The 17,392-nt window shown below is 52.7% G+C and overlaps 8 protein-coding genes across 8 annotated transcripts; 6 read left to right on the top strand and 2 right to left on the bottom strand.

The window, feature by feature from the left end:
- Nucleotides 1–1,134: 1,134 nt before the first annotated feature.
- On the bottom strand, nt 1,135–3,246 carry PV08_03275 (uncharacterized protein; the record flags this gene model as incomplete). The annotated part of the gene is made up of 1 exon (XM_016377632.1): nt 1,135–3,246. One exon carries the CDS (start codon nt 3,244–3,246, stop codon nt 1,135–1,137), a length of 2,112 nt encoding a protein of 703 aa, XP_016239202.1.
- A 599-nt stretch (nt 3,247–3,845) lies between these two features.
- On the top strand, nt 3,846–4,540 carry PV08_03274 (uncharacterized protein; the record flags this gene model as incomplete). The annotated part of the gene is made up of 2 exons (XM_016377631.1): nt 3,846–4,133; nt 4,196–4,540. The coding sequence occupies 2 exons, from the start codon at nt 3,846–3,848 to the stop codon at nt 4,538–4,540; spliced, it is 633 nt and encodes a 210-aa protein (XP_016239201.1).
- A 402-nt stretch (nt 4,541–4,942) lies between these two features.
- PV08_03273 (uncharacterized protein) lies at nt 4,943–7,507 on the top strand (the record flags this gene model as incomplete). The annotated part of the gene is made up of 1 exon (XM_016377630.1): nt 4,943–7,507. The coding sequence occupies one exon, from the start codon at nt 4,943–4,945 to the stop codon at nt 7,505–7,507; it is 2,565 nt and encodes an 854-aa protein (XP_016239200.1).
- Nucleotides 7,508–8,061: 554 nt separating this feature from the next.
- PV08_03272 (60S ribosomal protein L17) lies at nt 8,062–8,881 on the top strand (the record flags this gene model as incomplete). Its single annotated transcript, XM_016377629.1, has 2 exons — nt 8,062–8,323; nt 8,541–8,881. 2 exons carry the CDS (start codon nt 8,062–8,064, stop codon nt 8,879–8,881), a joined length of 603 nt encoding a protein of 200 aa, XP_016239199.1.
- Nucleotides 8,882–9,719: 838 nt separating this feature from the next.
- On the bottom strand, nt 9,720–10,859 carry PV08_03271 (uncharacterized protein; the record flags this gene model as incomplete). The annotated part of the gene is made up of 1 exon (XM_016377628.1): nt 9,720–10,859. The coding sequence occupies one exon, from the start codon at nt 10,857–10,859 to the stop codon at nt 9,720–9,722; it is 1,140 nt and encodes a 379-aa protein (XP_016239198.1).
- A 673-nt stretch (nt 10,860–11,532) lies between these two features.
- On the top strand, nt 11,533–12,600 carry PV08_03270 (uncharacterized protein; the record flags this gene model as incomplete). The annotated part of the gene is made up of 1 exon (XM_016377627.1): nt 11,533–12,600. One exon carries the CDS (start codon nt 11,533–11,535, stop codon nt 12,598–12,600), a length of 1,068 nt encoding a protein of 355 aa, XP_016239197.1.
- An 895-nt stretch (nt 12,601–13,495) lies between these two features.
- On the top strand, nt 13,496–13,747 carry PV08_03269 (uncharacterized protein; the record flags this gene model as incomplete). The annotated part of the gene is made up of 1 exon (XM_016377626.1): nt 13,496–13,747. One exon carries the CDS (start codon nt 13,496–13,498, stop codon nt 13,745–13,747), a length of 252 nt encoding a protein of 83 aa, XP_016239196.1.
- A 1,276-nt stretch (nt 13,748–15,023) lies between these two features.
- On the top strand, nt 15,024–16,961 carry PV08_03268 (uncharacterized protein; the record flags this gene model as incomplete). Its single annotated transcript, XM_016377625.1, has 5 exons — nt 15,024–15,265; nt 15,343–15,487; nt 15,612–15,773; nt 15,840–16,619; nt 16,704–16,961. 5 exons carry the CDS (start codon nt 15,024–15,026, stop codon nt 16,959–16,961), a joined length of 1,587 nt encoding a protein of 528 aa, XP_016239195.1.
- Nucleotides 16,962–17,392: the final 431 nt, after the last annotated feature.

Below are 17,392 nucleotides of genomic sequence, written 5' to 3'. Positions count from 1 at the left end.
GTGTAGAGTATGGACTATGGAGCGGGAGTATAGGTGCAGCAGTGTTCTGTTCCGGCGGAACAGCGTTGGCCGCCGTTTTGCCTCCGCCAGCGACTTGCTGTATGTTTGGCAGTGAACTCGCCACCGTACGGTACCGCAGCATCAAGTCAGTCAGTAGTCGCACCGCCGGGACCGCAAAGAGATCGTTTCCGCTCGTTCGAGCGGAAGCACAGCACTTGGAAAAATGTAGTATAGTAATCATGGCCGTACTGTGCTTGAACGCGCGCATTCGATTTTTCCTTGTCTTTTACAGAAAGGACGGCATTTCCCGCTGCGGCTCCGAAAAGAAACAACCGCCACTTCACCTGCCTACCCACGGTACCTACCTACCTACTTACCTAAAGTTTCTGTGGACGTGTACGGCTCAGTACAGTAACCCGGTTGTGTGGTACAAAGCATCAGGTGAGGTGAGGTGAAGTAAGGTGAGGGGGGGGGAAACTTTTACTTTCGCTCAAAGGCGGACGCGAGCAATTTCCGGACAATTGAATGAAGAATCCGAAAGACACAAACTTGTGCGTCTGTCGGCATTCTCAACCGGAACGTCCAATCTCTTTTCTGGTCGGGACCGCTCACGAGGCCCTTGCAAAAGACAGGGGAGGTCGAATGTCAGGGTCAAAAAAGAAACAACAACTCGTCCACTGTCCACTCGAGCGTCGAGCCTTACCACGCCTTTCACTTCACCTGACACTTATTATTACTGGACGTCCACTGTACAAAACCCCCCTACCGACATCACACGTTCTTGTCTTACCCGGATGATTCCATCCGTACATTCAAGGCTCCATTCATGCATCCGAACACCGGGTTGGTCGAGGACACCAACGTCGAAAAAAAGCAGGTATGGTACAGTGAACACATGATGGTATGTGGTGACTACGGACTGGTGGATTACGTGCCCTCATTTATTGTATCAGACAGAGCAACTCTCATGCGGACCCTGCGGCAGCGGTACCGTAGGTACCTACATACCTCCCTACCTGTAGGGACCGCGGAAGCGGTGTTGCGGAAGCGCTCATCGAAACGCACTACACAAAAACAAAAACTTGGCCACGTTCAACGTCACCCCAAGTACGAGTACGAGTACGAGTATGGCGGTCAATTGAACCCTTCCCAATCCCCGTTCTCCTGCTCAGCTGTCCGGTGGTCTGTGTTTTTCTGCTTCTTGCTCTTCTCCTGCATGCTATGGACTATCGCGGCCCGTTTCCGATTGACCTCTCGCCGCTCGTAGCCGCTTTGCGTGCCGATCCTGGCTTTCCGCTTCATACGTTTGGTCTTTTCGTCGTCGTCGGCGTGGATGGCACGTCGGGACTGGACGCCGTGGAGCTTGAGATCCTTTCTGGTAGACTTCGACACGGTCGGCAACGCGTGTAGAAGCCACGGCTGCAAGCCCTCTCCGCCAGTCACCTGCCCGTCGGAAGTCGATGTCGATGCCTTCCTGCTTCCGCCGCCAGACTCGTGACGAGTCTGGGCTTTTTCACTTGCCGCGATCACGTTGGCAATGCCCTTGACGTATTGGATGTCCTCCTTGGTGTAGAAGCTGACACAGACACCGCCCTCGCGGCCGGCTCTTCCCGTCCGGCCGGCACGGTGAACGTATCCGGCCACCGTGTTCGGGATGTCGTAATTGACCACCACGTTCACACCACGAAAGTCGACGCCGCGCGACAGAAGATCGGTCGTGATCAGAATCCAGATTTTGCCCAGCCTGAAATTCTGCATGATGCTCGAGCGTGTGTGTGCGGGCAGAGACGAGTGCAGCACGGCGATTCGCGAGGACCCTCCTGCGGGAGCTGGGATGTCGTACTTGAGCTCATCGTACAACGACTGTGCTCGGTCTATCGTCTGGGTGAAGACGAGGAACGGTGGTCGAAGCGGTGCCGCAGCTGCGACCTGGTTGCCGTCTTTCCCGGACGACGTCGTCCCCGAGCGAGATGGATGGAGCAATTGGCGCATACCCAGCAACTTTCCAGATTCGGTGGCAGTGTACGTTAGACGATGTGATATTGTCGGCAAACTGATGTCCTTGAGCCCGATAATCGTCCGCAGTAAAGGTGGCCGATTGCTCCTGCGGATCTTCAGTCTTGTCTGCCGATCGTGAATGGTTTGCACGGCGAGTTCTTCGACGTTTGAGCCAATTGTTGCCGACCACATGCTGATTCGTAGAGTGGGAGATGTACATGCCGACCAGACTGCGAGTGTTTGCGCACGAAAGAGAGGGTCCAGAAGTACATCTGCCTCGTCGAATATGAGTGTTTCCACGGTTGGGAGAGGGTTGGGCGGTATTGTCTCGTCCTCTTCCCATGAGGGGCAAAGCGTATGAACAAGACTCAGAGGTGTCGAAACGATGATGTCGGCCTTGGTCAGTGTGGCAGATTCTCTGGGATGATCGCCTTGGCTCTCTTCATCGTCTCTTTCATCATCATCACGATCCTCATCATCCGACTCATCATCCGACTCATCATCCTCCACGGCTGACTCTTGCATCCCGAATAGTCTCATCCCCTTCCTCGTGGCTGTTATTCGTACACCTGTCTTTGCGCACAGTTTTCGCCCTTCTTCAACAATTTGCGATACAAGCTCTTTTGTTGGAGCCAGGATGATGGCACTAACATGTTTCTCGGTGCTGTCGGACTGCTCTCGGTGGCTTCTGGACACCTTGTCTATCAGTGGGATGAGAAAAGCGAGGGTCTTTCCGCTCCCGGTAGGTGCGATTGTTAACAGATCCGGGTTCTTGTCATCATTTGACAGGCACTTTAGGAGTAAAGGAATGGTTGCCGTTTGTACTTCTGTAGGCTGGAAATATGCCTGCTCCGACACATTGCGAACAAGGGATTTATTGGCGTTGTACCGAGAGAGTTGACTGAATGAGACAAGAGGCTGGGGGAAAATGCGCGATTGTTCTTTTTGCACCTTTCGTGATTCTTCGATTTTGCCAGCGGAACGAAAACGATTCAAATCCACAATTTTAATCTTGTGCTTCTTTTGATACTGCCGAATCTCATCTTCGGAGAGCGTTGTTGGGGCATCCTGTGACACCGAAGTTGTTGCGGTCACATCATCTTCTCTTTTTCGTTTCTGACCTGAAGATGGACTAATAGGGTTTGTATTTATCGACTGTCCAGAGGTTGGCGCTTGGTTTGGCTGTGAAGGCTTCGTGGTCCTTGATTTGAGGCCTGTAGACCGAGAAAGTAGCTGCAAAGCGTTCATACTACGACGTAATCATGATCCGGTGTATACATATTCTGCGCGGATTGCAAGCTTGCCTTAAGAATGTCAAGAAGTCCTTTGTCCGGATTCAAGGGTAAAGAATATTTGGATTTGATGCCAAGAGTTCCGGATAAACTTTGATCCAGGCTTCAAAAGCGCCTCTCCATTTGTTTGGGTCGCGCCTACAGAGTACATCCGAGAATACATAAGAGATATGATGGATGTTTACCATGATTTTGCGTTTGACTTGATACAGGCTTCTGACCAGCTTCGTGCCAGAATCAGCCTACTGTCATCATGCCTCACCAGCCTCCTACTCGTAGACTGGCCAAGGAACTGCATTCCAGAGATCTACTTCCCCGTCAGACACGGTTATTTTCGTCATTTGTTTGATTAAATAACCCCAAGTATGTAACGTCACTGGCACCATCGCAGGCTTTCCAGCTTTCTACAGCCGGTGCCAACTTGTGTCGACGGCAACCATATCCCGCGCAAGAGCATCTAATGCTCATAACATGGCGACAGCATCCCCAGAGATTCGCCTTGTCACACCCAGGCCTCCATAAGATAACCTACAAATCCTGAAAGCTCGCCTCAAGATGGTCATCGGATTGCTCATATTGACCTCGATTCCTACTGTGACTGGCGTCGCCCAAGCCATCTCCGCACAAAAGACCCGCGATGAGCGCCAGAAAGATGAAAGACGAATGAAGAAATTCCACATCGATGTACACTGCGAGGTCGAAAGCTCTCGCACAAGAGAGATACGTGACAAGAGGCTGGTCTTGAGAGATGATCGGGTATGGATTGGGCCGACTGAAGCGTTGAATCCATGCCCAGAAGGCTATGTGGCCGAGTGTTTCTACATTGAGTATCCGGACAACGAAGTAAGCGATCCGTCCCTGTCCCTGCAATCACCCATCCTCGTTGGCAACTAACATCAGTCAAGAGAGTGCCGATACCGATTGGCCTTGTGAGCCAGGTTCGCGATGATCCTCCTTTGTTGAACTGGTTATACGTGGACAAGGACACTATGGAACTAAAGTATGGAAACAAAAGCGCAAGCATTGACCATCATGTCGGGCCTTGGGATTGGACTGAGGATGAACAAGGCATCACGTTTGATGAGACAGAAGATTTCACAGCCGTGGAAGATCCAAGAACCCACAAATGGCAGATATATTGTGATATGGATAACGATGGACTGAGCAGGTTTGTGCCAATCGGGCGGCAAAAGATACATGTGGGCTTGATGAGGACATTGATTCCTGGTGCCAGTGTGCCCGGAGCATGATTGCGGTCTAGTAGGGTGTTTTATTTCTGGTTGTAATGACATATACATATATGTGACCTGACTTGAAATGTCTGTCGAATCATGACCACCATAGCCTTGGATATTAAATTATGTAAACCACATCGCGACTGTCATTGACTCTCATTGCACTTGAACATTAACTTCCATTCATTGTCCTTGGATCGCCTCTCAGATCTTAGATCATGCCCGTCGACACGCCTTCGTTCTCCATGCGCCTACCACTCTTCGCATGGTTACAACAGACCATTGTCATGCTTGGGATGTCGCGTAAAGCAAACTACTGCCAATAATTCACACAGGCTGGCGCATCGTGGTATATCAACGGCCAATCGATAACAACAACAGCGCGCAAGTCGCCGTGTCAGTGCATTGCTTTCAACGATGAGTTCAACTGCACCAGAGCAACGCAAGTGGCACACGATTGGAAAGAAAGGCGGGCCATGGGTGAAAGTCCCAATATTGCCATTCACTGACGGGCAACCCCAAACTTGGCCCTGTAACACCGCTTGGAAAGGCAGATACCGCCCAAGTTCAGAAGAACGCTACTTGATTCAGTTGGCCAGAACTTGGAAGAAGCAACAGCATGACCTGGTCCCCGGTGTTGACTACTACCTAGACAAACTTCCCGAGGGCTACGCCTTATTTGAGCTGGACCAACTCAGCGGCAGCCAAGTGTGGAAACGATTGTTTGGCCACCCTAGTGGGAACTACTATGATTCCATTGTGAAGTTTGAAATTCACTTCTTATGGCTGATGTCCGGCAAACAGGGTGACTGTAGATGTGTCAACTGTGGAAAGCCTCTCCCACGACCCGTCGAGTCGCGAAGGCCACGCCCTACCGAGTTTGAACGACTTGTTCCCCTGCGCAGAAGCGAACACAACGGATATCAATCTGATAATACATCAGGATCAACTTCTGCCGGAGGCAGTATGACGGGCCGACCTTCCAGAAGGCCGCGGCGTCACTTAAAACCGGCCGGAGCTCCCTACGCCGTGGATGAGGAGGGAAACGAAGATGTTTACAAAGGGTATCTCAGAAAACTTGAAAATAGCAAGGGTGCCAAGAAAGGAATCGAAGACGACATTCGCGAAATTAATTCTTTAGACTGGAGAGCAGAGCACGAGGAGTTCGCAAAGGAGGAGAAGTATGGAGTTGAGCTGATCAAGCAACATCTCACCTTGATCTCGCAACAACATTCCTTCGTGCCCAGACTGGGTGAGCTCGTCCTCTGGACGCCGCATTTTCTCGACGCCCACTATCTGATGCTAGATCCCGAGAAGCGCGAGTTCAAGTTCTTTTCATTCGACCAGAAGCAATTCCACGGTTTTCCACGGTGGCGGGCTGGACTTGTCACCCAGGTACCAACGACGACTGCAACAGATGGTCCTGTTGACTTCCCGGACATTCAAACACTTCCAGATAAGAGTACTTCTCTAAACACTTCTGGCTTCCGTGTCGAGACCTTCCCGGACCCAAACAATGAGATTGATAAAACAGCATCCAAGCAGTATCGATATGTCCCGCTCCGGAATATTCGCCCTCTGAGTCAATGGCAGATGCTCCTCCATGGGAACCCCCGTTCAGAATGGCATCACTCTATTATGTCGGCCTTGACATGTATGACGAGTATATCGTTGTACGAGAAGTGGTGGTTCAAGGGAACATGGCCTAGTGCAAGCATCTTGTGCAAAGGAATCTACATAGGTCCAGAATTCATCATGACAGGGGATACAGTCAGAATAACTCCCCACGCCAAATCCACGGCAAAGATGAAGAAATGTACTGATGTCATGATCGTGGATTCAATCAGACTGAATCTGCTAAACATCCGACCAGAAGACGTCTTACCAGATACACCCTTACTTTCTGCTGCGTCCTCAATCACTCTTGTGGGCAGGGCATATACTCTGGACATACGACGTCATTACACGATGCAAAATCATGATCCGAATGCCGCCGAGACGGTGCTACCTGCGCCAGTGCCACAAGAGGAGGTCAAGACTGTATTTCGACCTGTTGGTACGGGTGATTATGGTACCTGGTACTACTTACATGACCCAACTAAGAGATATGAGATCTCTTATGACCGGGTTCTGGGTAGGTTATACGAAGCCGCAGCAGTGAAACTATGGATCGGCCAGGCTCAATTCAAGCGTAGTGGTCGTGAACATACGGTGGTTAGACCGAGCCTGGACTTTGATTTGGAAGCTATCGACGAAGGCCGAAGATATGCAAGCGAGACCGACGAGCGCATCGAAGAACCAAAACCAGGTCAACTGGGATGGTTTTGGGCCGACACCAGAGTGGAAGCCCTAGACATACAAACAATCAATGGTATTGAGGTTGGGAAGTACCACGCCGCCCGGACGCCAGCGACGCTCGAGCAATGGAGGATGTATATGAGGCTTATCAACGGACATACCGAAACGCCAGACCTCTTCAAGTACACTTCAGATTATGCATTGCTGTCAGAGCTATCAGGAACGGGAGGTCGACGGGGGCGGAAGCCTGGCTCGAAAATTGTCAATGGCCGGGTGGTCATGCCAGGCGACCCAGGATACGATGAGATCGCCGGTAAATCACTCCCAGAGCCCAATACGACGCCAAAACACAAGAGTAGTCAACTTGCCGGAGCGGCTTTGGTCTCCACTGATGATGAAGGCGACGAAAGCGACGAAGACGACATTGACCATTTCGAAGATGCCGAGGAAGTACTGCCATCGGTTGAACGTTCTTCACTGGTGGCTGCTACGAGTCGTGGAAGTCCCCTTCCTCGGAAACAGAAAACGCATATTCAATCAAAGGCACAGATCATGCAGAATCCAGAGGAGATTGATGACGAAGAAGAAGAAGACGACGACGACGAGTGGTTGCGCAGCAAACCCCTAATACGGGGAGGAACAGAGGAATCTGAAGGCGGCGATTACCGGCCTGGTTCTGAATAGAACACGGGATTACAGTGGTCCGCATCGGACCATGATCGAGCTGAGGTTGACAAAGCGTTTACTTAGGCGAGGACATGGACAGGAGTTTCTGGTACTGGGAGCAGAATGCTGAGTATGGAGGAAAGGCTTTCAATGTTTGGAAGTGTGGCGGTCCAGTTTGAAATGGGCCTCAACTGGACAACTACCGACGTAACCGTCTTGTATCATGATGCTCACGATGCTCAATCTCGTAACAATGGATTCAAGTTCTCAAGACAGCTTCAAGACCAGCTCGCGTTGTACGGCGTGCGGATGGTTGATGACTGTCTAGAACGCCACAACTTCCCCCGACTTGGCAAAGCCTCACGAGGCTGAAAATGCAGGAACGCCAAGACATTCACGTGACAAAATTATTCGGTACACTTTCCCTTTCAACTGTGTGAAATCGCAGTCTTGGCTTTTCGCACATCCCAAATTCTGGCAAAGTCGATTTCGACGAGGATCAATCGACAAAGCCGATAAACAGGACCATCTCCTTTCCACCACACAACCGACAAGATGGTAAGACGATCCGGATGTCTTGTCTGAGAAGATGCAAGCACTCACAAATATTTTTGCAGGTCCGCTACGCCCCCGCCGACCGCATTCCCAGCGCCAAATCGGCAAAGAGCCGTGGCAGCTACCTCCGAGTCAGCTTCAAGAACACCCGCGAGACCGCCCAGGCCATCAACGGCTGGAAGCTCGAGCGCGCCGTCAAGTACCTCGAGAATGTGCAGGAATTGAAGGAGGCTGTCCCGATGAGAAGATATGCCGGCAGCACCGGCCGAAGCGCACAAGGTATGAAGCCACCGATTGAAAACAGAACCTGGAAAACACACAAACGGTCATGAATCTGAATATCGTCAATGGTTTCACCTTGACTGTTCTCGTCTGCAAAGATAATGGACGGTCGAAAGACCAGATTTGGGGCGTTCTTTTTTAAAATTCCAACGCGCACATCCACTTCAAACAAAATGTACATGTGGGCTAACAATCTTTTTTTCTCCCTACGCAGGCAAGCAGTTTGGTGTTTCCAAGGCCCGTCACCCAGTCAAGTCGGCTGAATTCCTCCTCGGTCTGCTCAAGAACGCCGAAGCCAACGCCGACACCAAGGGACTCGACACCTCGAACCTGATCGTCAAGCACATCCAAGTCAACCAGGCCCCCAAGCAGCGTCGCCGAACGTACCGTGCCCACGGCCGTATCAACCCATACATGTCCAACCCGTGCCACATCGAGCTGATCCTGACGGAAGGCGAGGAGGCCGTCACCAAGGCCGAGGAGTTGGGTGTCTCCCAGAGACTGAACTCCAGACAGCGAGGTGCTCAGAGACGGAAGGCCATCGCTTCCTCATAGAAGGGTTCGATGTCTCCGCTAGATCGGCTTATCACTTGAGGATTCTGACGCATCGAACATGAGAACCAAAACAAACAAAAAACGGCGCGAAAGTCTCTTCCCCGGCGTAGAGAGATGACCCTCGGAGGCTTTTGGTGAAGCACGTTTGATGGATGCGGGGAGAGGGTGTCGCAAGCTAGACACGGTATGGCCTCGGCTGCAGGGTAACGTGGTCGGAGCTGACAGTTGGCTCTTCGACCACATTGACGCTGTGGCATGGGAGGTCATCGGATTTTACTATGGGAGCAAGTGCATCTTTGTAGCATGGTATTCCCAGCAATACGAAAAAGAAACAATCAGTTCTCAAAAATCGGTGTGTTTGATTGCCCGCGCATGGTGCTGCGCCTTTTTATTAGTACTCTCTCTCTCTCTGGCTCCATTTCCCATAGCATCGAGCCTCTCGTAAGTGTCTTGAACTCGTACAAAAGAGAAACGGGCCTTGCAAGCAACACAATCCTCCAGGGTTGGTGTTGACACTTGTCTTGGATGCCCCGTTCCTGTTCCTCTTCCTCTGCATCGAAACTTTTGGTAATCGCTCCCTCGCCAGTCTTCCCCCGGCCTCATCTCACCATTCCAGGTTCTGTCAAAGGCTCAAAATTTGCTCATCCCATTTTGCAATGTTTCCACGGGGTGCTGCGTTTCAGATCTGCTTCTGCATCCGACAGGAAATCAATTCTATCGTTCTTTAGACGAGTTGCTTGGTATTTGTTGCCCAAGTTCCGTTTCTGTGTTCAGCGTCAACCGATCTTGACCAGGCAGTGTAGAGTATTTTGCGAAACCCGTCGTCTCCGGAAAGAACTTATCGATGTCTTCGGCGATGATGGCCGGGTCTCGTCGGCTCGTCGTCGTCAGAGTCTTCTTCATAGTAATCATCGATGGCACTCCGCCGTGGCCAATCGTGCAGTGGCTCGGATCTCGTCAGACGCAACCGGCTCATATGCGCCTCATTATCGGGTGAATTTGCGACAACCCGGGATGCATTCAAGTCGGTCTCGTTTGCTGTCTCACGGTCGCTGCCGTAGTAACTGACATCCCGAGACACGTACACTTCTCCTGGGTCCTGCTGGAATTGGCCTGGTTGAGGGGCGGCGGACATGAAAGGGTATCTTGGCGTCCAGCCGAAGATTGGGATGTCGAAAAGGCGCCAAACGAGCTCGTTGACGGTTCTTTTCTCCCCGGCGATGGTGTAGAGGGTAAACGGTCTGTCTACTGCAAAGTAGACCTCTTCTTGCTCAGCACCGGCGTTTGCCATCGTGCCATCTCGGCTGTCTGATGGCCTAGACCCTGCGAGATCAGACGTCCCACCATGGCTCATCCCCGTGGCCGGGCTCGCATCTCCCGCCAGACCTGACTGACGCGACGCCCTCATCGGAGCCACCGCGTCAGACAGGTCCTGGGCAGGAGATGTCCAGTGAGCGCCGACCACGCCCAAACGCTCTCTGACAACAGCGTTCGTCACACCACCAGGGTATGGTCTTGGCTGGTGGATGGGTGTCGGAGGGCCGTTGTCCTTCTCACGAGACTGGTGCAGAGACAGCAACCACCTCGTCTCCATCGCCTGGCGCGCCCAAGGCGAGACCCCCGTGTGTCCAGTCTTTCTGGCCCGTCTTTGACGAGTCGGCCGCGGCGTGAAGTCGTTGGCAAACGCAGATGGAAGGAGACTTCCATCTGGCCTCGTATGCCTCTCGACATACTTGGCTTTGTGGCTGTCTGTCGCTGGCTCTTGCGCCTTCGCGTTGTCAATGAGGTCAATCCGTGCACATTGCTGGTGTGTCTGGGGGTCCTCTCTTGCAGATTGGATGCTCTGGGTGCGCTCGGGGGGTTCAAGGGACTTCGAGACGGTCTGGGAGGCGGTTTGTCTGTTGTAGGACTCCAGGTTGGCCAAAAGCCTGGCCCACTCGACCTCGACTTCGTCATGTCGTCCTGTTGCGGCCTCCATGTCTGCTATCTTTGTGAGGCTTGTTCGGGTACAAAGGGAAGTCGACGGTAGGCGGCCGGTTTGATGGTGTTGGACTTCTCGATTGACAAGGACACAAAGAAGGACGACTGTCGATGACACCAAACAAGACAAATTGGGACGCTGGTGATGGCAAATTTTGAGCAGCGAGGAGGTTTATCAAAATGCTGACAGATGCGTGTGCCGATGGCACTCTCGGCGACACTCGGCGACGACATAAGCGACGATGACATCGTGGTGATGGCCAGTATGAGCTCGTCGCTGGACCTTGTGCTGCCGCCGAAAAAATGAAGACGTGGGTACATATCCTGACAACATCTTCGTCACAATCCTGAGAACCTCCTTTGTGGCGCGGTGTTCAAAGAGGTATGTATATATACATAAAGACATCATCAGTCAGTGTTTGTCTGAATCGGTATCTTGACCCAGACAATGGGGAGAAAGCATCTGCTTTGACAGTTAATTTTTTTCAAATAGGCAGACCGCGATCTACACGACACGCCATCTCGCAACGCGGTCGTGGGTGGCATTCACCATGTCCTCAAACGTGAAGACATCAGAAACCCGGAGCTAGTTTCTCCACTGTCGGGCTTGATACCGTTCAGCCATCGCCCTCTCTTGCATCTTGATCAGCAATTCCCCCGAGCCCAACACGATGACGGAAACAACCGTTCCTCGTCGACCCTCTCTGCCACTGGACATCTGGGCCGGTCAGCGCCACGGCACGAAAAGAAAGCCTGCCCACGAAAAATACAGCTCGATGCAGCAGTTTTTCAATGAGCAGAGACATCGACTCGCCCAGTCCCTGCCGTCGAAGAACAGTTTCCATGGACGCCTTGTGCCTGAGACAAGAGGAGAGCTTGTCAGGCCGCAACCACCAGGTCAACCTCGAAGAGCATTGACAACGGAAGAAGCAAGATCGCAAAGATCAAAAACTTCTGGGGGAGCCCAGAAGCAATCCAAGGCCATACATCAGCTGACAAAAACGCAACTGAAGAACATGTGGAATGCCATTCCCACGACTCACAGACAAGACTTGGAGAGAAAGCAGGCCATGCCGAGGATGAGGGTCTTGCGCAGGAGATATAGGCTGAGAGGCCTTGATCCTACAGGAGGAGAGACATATATCGACAACAAGGCTGCAACGGATATTGCAGAGCAGAAACCGTGTGATCTGGCGGATGGAGTCTCCTCCAAGGTAGTGTCGATTGATGATGTTGGATCTCGAAATGCAAACGTGGCGGCTGACAAGAGCACTGGCAGTCATGACTTTGAGGAGAGAAATACACATCCATACGATCAGAGCGTTGGAACCGATGCTGCAACAGAGTCGAACCAACTAGCGGGCCTCTCCTCTGACAGCATCGGGAGAATCGGGGAAGATGATGTCGAAGAAAGACCGTTCCGCGGCACCAAGACATCACCCAGAGACATGGGATCAGCTCCTGAAGCAGGGGGGAGCATATGGCAGCAGTTGTCCGACGACAGGCAGGAAGATTTGGAGGATAGTCAGGGCACAAATGGACCTCGCCAGGAAAAGATAGCCAGCGAGGCAAAACCCTACCACTATGCCAAGTGTACACGCGGCGACATCGAGAGGGCAGGGCCGATGGGACGGGCCAACGTTGGCGAGACAAGATGCTCGTCCAAGAGGAAGAGGTCTGCCGTGCAAGATGCTCAGACCGGACTTGAGGTAAAACCCTACAAGATACGAAAGCTTTGATATAATCTTAGTCGGGGCATTATTGGCCCACGGCGACGGCGCCGAGAATGTCGAGAGCAGACTCCATGACGCTGAAGTCGTATTTGGGCCACCGATGGTTTGTCTGTGAGAGCCGTAGTTAGCAGGAATCGAAGGTGGTTGGTGCGTTCGTTCAACGTCGTGATATGCTTTTCTCGCTATGCTTCTCCCAGCCAAGTTTATTTATCGCCGGTTGCAGCCCCGGCCCGCAATTCCAGCCTCATGTCCGGACTCCCGTTATCCGTGAGGTGCACCAGATCAATTTGTGAGGTCGACGAGAGCGTCCAGCGAAGACAACTACGAGTTGCCATCTACAGCTCTTCTCACAGAGAATGGGACATTTCCATTAGCAGAGTCCCTTATCGCACCGAGGCGAGCAGCAAACGTACAGGTACAGTTAGTTTCGCTACGCTAACTTAGAATCTAGCTCAGACGCTAGTCAGATGCGCCAAGGGGGTGCCTTATGGCCTTCCAGGGGGGGAGAGTAAGGCTTCCCCAGTACTGTGTGAGATGTATGGGGACTTTTTTTGAATCATCCCAAGGGATGCTGCCATTAATTGATAGTTCTTCTCTAAGTAGCTGGCTCTCCATCGCGGCTATGGAAAGGCCTTGTCGTTCGATAATCTGACTTGCCAACAGGGCCGTAGATGAGTGATAAATCCATCATTTCCGTCGACAGTGGAGCTGTCGGAGGTCAGTCTTGTCTTCAAAAACCCCTGCACCGCTTTCTAATGTCGCTGCAGAGACCGCTAAAGAGAGAGAATCTTCGCAGCCCAAACGAAAGAACACGCCTGCAACTCGACCTTTGCCTCAAGCCGCCGCGGCAAAGGACCACGGGGCTCGGTATTCGCTGGCGCAACGAGCGCAGGCTCTCACCATGTCCTCACTTGGTTACCAATATGAGGCGATTGTGAGATCTACAGGAATTCCGCGCAGGAGCGTAGTCAATATCATAAAGAAGGCGAGGGAGAGAGGCTTCAATCCGCAGCAGGATCCACGCGTGCTTGATCATTTCATTATCGATGGATATAAGCCTGGGAGACCAAAGGGGACAAAGGAGACTGCCGAGAGGGAGGGCCCCGCCGATATTCCTCAGGATAGAGCCAGCCGTGAAGAATCATCCGGATGAGTAAAATTGTCATGATTACGAGACGAACCTTTGCTCCGAACCGAGGTGGTCCTCGTGGAGTCTAGACTGAGAACTGCCGATGCATTCTCGCACGTGGACTAAGAAAGCCTCACGGCAGTTCAAGGGTCGCACAACGGTCAGGGTCAAACGCGGACACTTCAACCCGCAAAACGTGGAGACCTCAGACAGGAGTTCTGACCATCATGGCCCAAGGAATCCCACCCAATCGCTCCATAGCCCGTGGGGAAGAAGAAGTGAGCGAAGCCAACCTCGCCAAAGGGGTGGCTGTCCACCTGGACAGAATACTACACGAGATATCCGTTCCTCGTCGCTAGTCGTTGCTTTGAGGTCCGGATCGCCGCGCTTGATGCGGTATCTCACATCTCGTGACGGCGACCCGGTAGGTCATGAGAGATGCTTCCACCGGAGCTTCCGGTGGCGGCTTTTCTGTTTGTCGGGGCCCCGGATTTGGTGGCCGCATCTCAAATTACCATGATGGGCCTGGAGAGAGTAGTGTCAGAGTGGGCATGGGCGGGAAACTCAGGGGCTGAGCACTTTCCCTTCTGTATCCGACAATACGGAACAAGATGCAGGCGACAAGTTGAACTCGATCAGAGCATCGGAGTCGAGAAAGTACCTACTCAGCAAGAGTACGCCGTACCAAGCCCGTATGAGATCTGATAAGCCCCGGTGTACCTGCCGTGTTGAGTATAGAATAGACACGTGAGACCCACATAACCGGTTATTATGGCCGACTAAGCATCAACCTCTCCGCGTTGTCCTCAACCAGTTTCTCCCCCGGTCGTTACGGACTTCGTTTGACGATCCTTTTGTGCCCAGAACTTCTTCATTACGCGCGTTCTTCATCATATGGAAATCATGACGACCGAAGCGGTAAGCTTTTCGACTTGCCATGCGACCCGGTGGATGCTCAGTACATCGCCGTCCATCTCACCACCTAGCTCGTTTAGGCTATTTTTTCATATGCAGACCGAGGCAGCCTTACTACTTCGAGTTTGAACTGGACAAGGTGTGTCTGGTTATCTTGCTGCATCGAGCTTAGGACCCCGGAACGACCAAAGCTGTCGAAGATGCAACTCCAGACCTGGGCGACTCCACGTTGCCCAGGCCATTGACGGGTGCCCCGCTAGCATGGTAATGGTACACGGTTGACGGTGACCCTGTTATTAAAACCCCGGATCCTCTCCAGGTCCTCCTCGAAACCATCCCCAGAGCTGCACTTTCCGATTTCTTGAGTCCCTTTACACCTCAAATCATGGCAGACAAGGTTCAAGATGAGAAACGACTGGAATACGGGAGCGAGGAGAAGGGCCTGGGAGGCGGCGGCGACTCCTCTGAACATTCTCCCACCGTCGGTCCGACTGATGGTGGCCTCCGTACCGTTGACGCCGGTCTGCCCCCTGACCAGGTCATCGGCGAGATGAGCCCGGCTGAAGAGGCTCGCACCATTCGCAAGATCGACTTCCGTCTGATTCCTCTACTCACGCTGTTGTACCTGTGAGTAACTCACTCATATGCCGTGTTGCGGTGGCCTGGTTCGTACGCAGACAGCTGACTTCTTTCTTTCCGCACAGCCTCGCATACATCGACCGAAGCAATCTGGGTAACGCAAAGATTGCCGGCATGTACGACGACCTGGAGCTTTACGGATTGAAATACAACACGGTCCTGACAGTCTTTTTCGTCACCTATACGCTGTTTGAAGTTCCTAGCAATGTGGTACGTCGTTACTCGAAGCGCTTTGGTACAGGCCATTATGGCCTAGTCGTTCGTCCCCAAAACGGCGATCATGAGATAGACCGGGCTCGCTCTCCACGTCCGCAGAGCTGACCCTTTCTGCCAGGTTCTCAAAATCCTCAGACCATCCGTATGGCTCTCGATCATCTGCTTTTCATGGGGCCTCGTCATGACCTTGATGGGTCTGGTCAATTCGTACCACGGGTTAATTGTTGCCCGTATCTTCCTGGGTCTTGCCGAAGCTGGATTTTTCCCTGCTGCTACGTTCGTAAGTTGTATCCGAGCTTTGAGGCACTCACGATTCTGGTCGAGCTAACATGTGGTTTTTCTTAAGCTGCTCACCATCTGGTATCGACGATACGAGGTGCAGAGGCGCATGGCCATCTTCTACGCTGCAGCCTCTCTATCGGGGGCCTTTTCTGGCCTCCTGGCGTTCGCCATAGAGAAGATGGATGGGATTTCAGGTCTCGCCGGCTGGAAATGGATCTTCATCCTCGAGGGTCTGGCGCCCGTAGCCGTCTCCTTCACCCTCTTCTTCCTTCTCCCGGACAAGCCTGAAACGGCCCGGTTCCTCACGATCCGCGAGCGTGAGTTCGTCGTCAACCGTATCGCCCTGTTCACCGGGTCGGGGGCCGGCCGTGTCACGAACGCCGACAAGATCACCTGGACGTCGTTCAAATCCGGGTTCAGGGACTGGCGGGTCTGGCTGGCCATCATCCCCTTCTGGGGCTGCAGCATCGGCACCTACGGCTTCACCGCGACGGTGCCGACGGTGGTCAAGGACCTCGGGTACAGCAATGCCAACGCCCAGCTGATGACCATTCCCATCTACGTCGCTGCCACGTTCGCCACGGTCGGAGTCGCCTTCTGGTCCGACCGCATCCAGCAACGCACGCCGTTCCTGATGGGCGGGTTCTCGGTCGCCTGTGTCGGATTCGTCGCCGAACTGGCCATTCCTCACCCTCGCATGCCTGGCGTGACGTACTTTTTCCTGTTCCTCATCGCCATCGGGCTGTACTGTCCCTTTACGTGCGTCGTCACCTTGGTCGGCAACAACCTTGCCCCGTCGAGCAAGCGTGCCGTCGGAATGGCGCTGTTGATCAGTGTTGGAAACGTGAGTGGATCAATCTTTCGTTTCTCTACTGACTCGGATATTCGTACTGTGCAAGTGCTGACCTTTCTCTCTTTCTCTCTCTAGATGGGTGGTATCTGTGGATCCAACATCTACTTCGCCGCCCAGGCGCCGAGATACTACACGGGCTTCGGCGTGTGTCTTGCCGTCTGCTTCCTCGCCATCATCTGCGCCATCATCCTGCGCATTGCGTACCGCCGCGAGAACAAGAGGCGTGACGACTACGTCGCCAGGGAGGGCGAGGCCGCCATCAAGGCCAGATTCACCGACCAGGAACTGTTGGAACTGGGTGACTTGAGTCCATTCTACAGATACACCCTGTAACTGGACTGACGGACGGTGTTCCGTAACTGGGTACCGGGTACCGGGTTACCCCTCTGCCTGAGTCTCGCGCGTGGTCTTTGGTCGGATCGAAATCATAACACCCACAAACGTCGGAGTGAGCAATGTTGCATTTCCAACGAGGTTCACGCCGCGGGAGAATAATCATCATCATCACCATCATGAATGAGCCGGTCATTAAGTGGCGCATATGTATGGCTGCGGATAAAACTAGTAGTTATAATGATCAAATTGATTGTCGATCGGACCTCATGGGAATATGTGGCATAGCATAATCGGTGCAGATGATGATGATGATGATCATCATCATCATCGGGTTCCACGGTGCACCGAGGATGGCCTCCTTTCAATCAATGGAGAAAATGTGCCCTTCAAAGACCACCGTCAGCCACATATCTATGTAATGTCAAACT

Source organism: Exophiala spinifera (assembly GCF_000836115.1).
Source record: "Exophiala spinifera strain CBS 89968 unplaced genomic scaffold supercont1.2, whole genome shotgun sequence".
NCBI lineage: Eukaryota > Fungi > Ascomycota > Eurotiomycetes > Chaetothyriales > Herpotrichiellaceae > Exophiala > Exophiala spinifera.
Note: the sequence above shows the minus strand (reverse complement) of the source record. Positions and strands in the feature narration are given on the sequence as shown.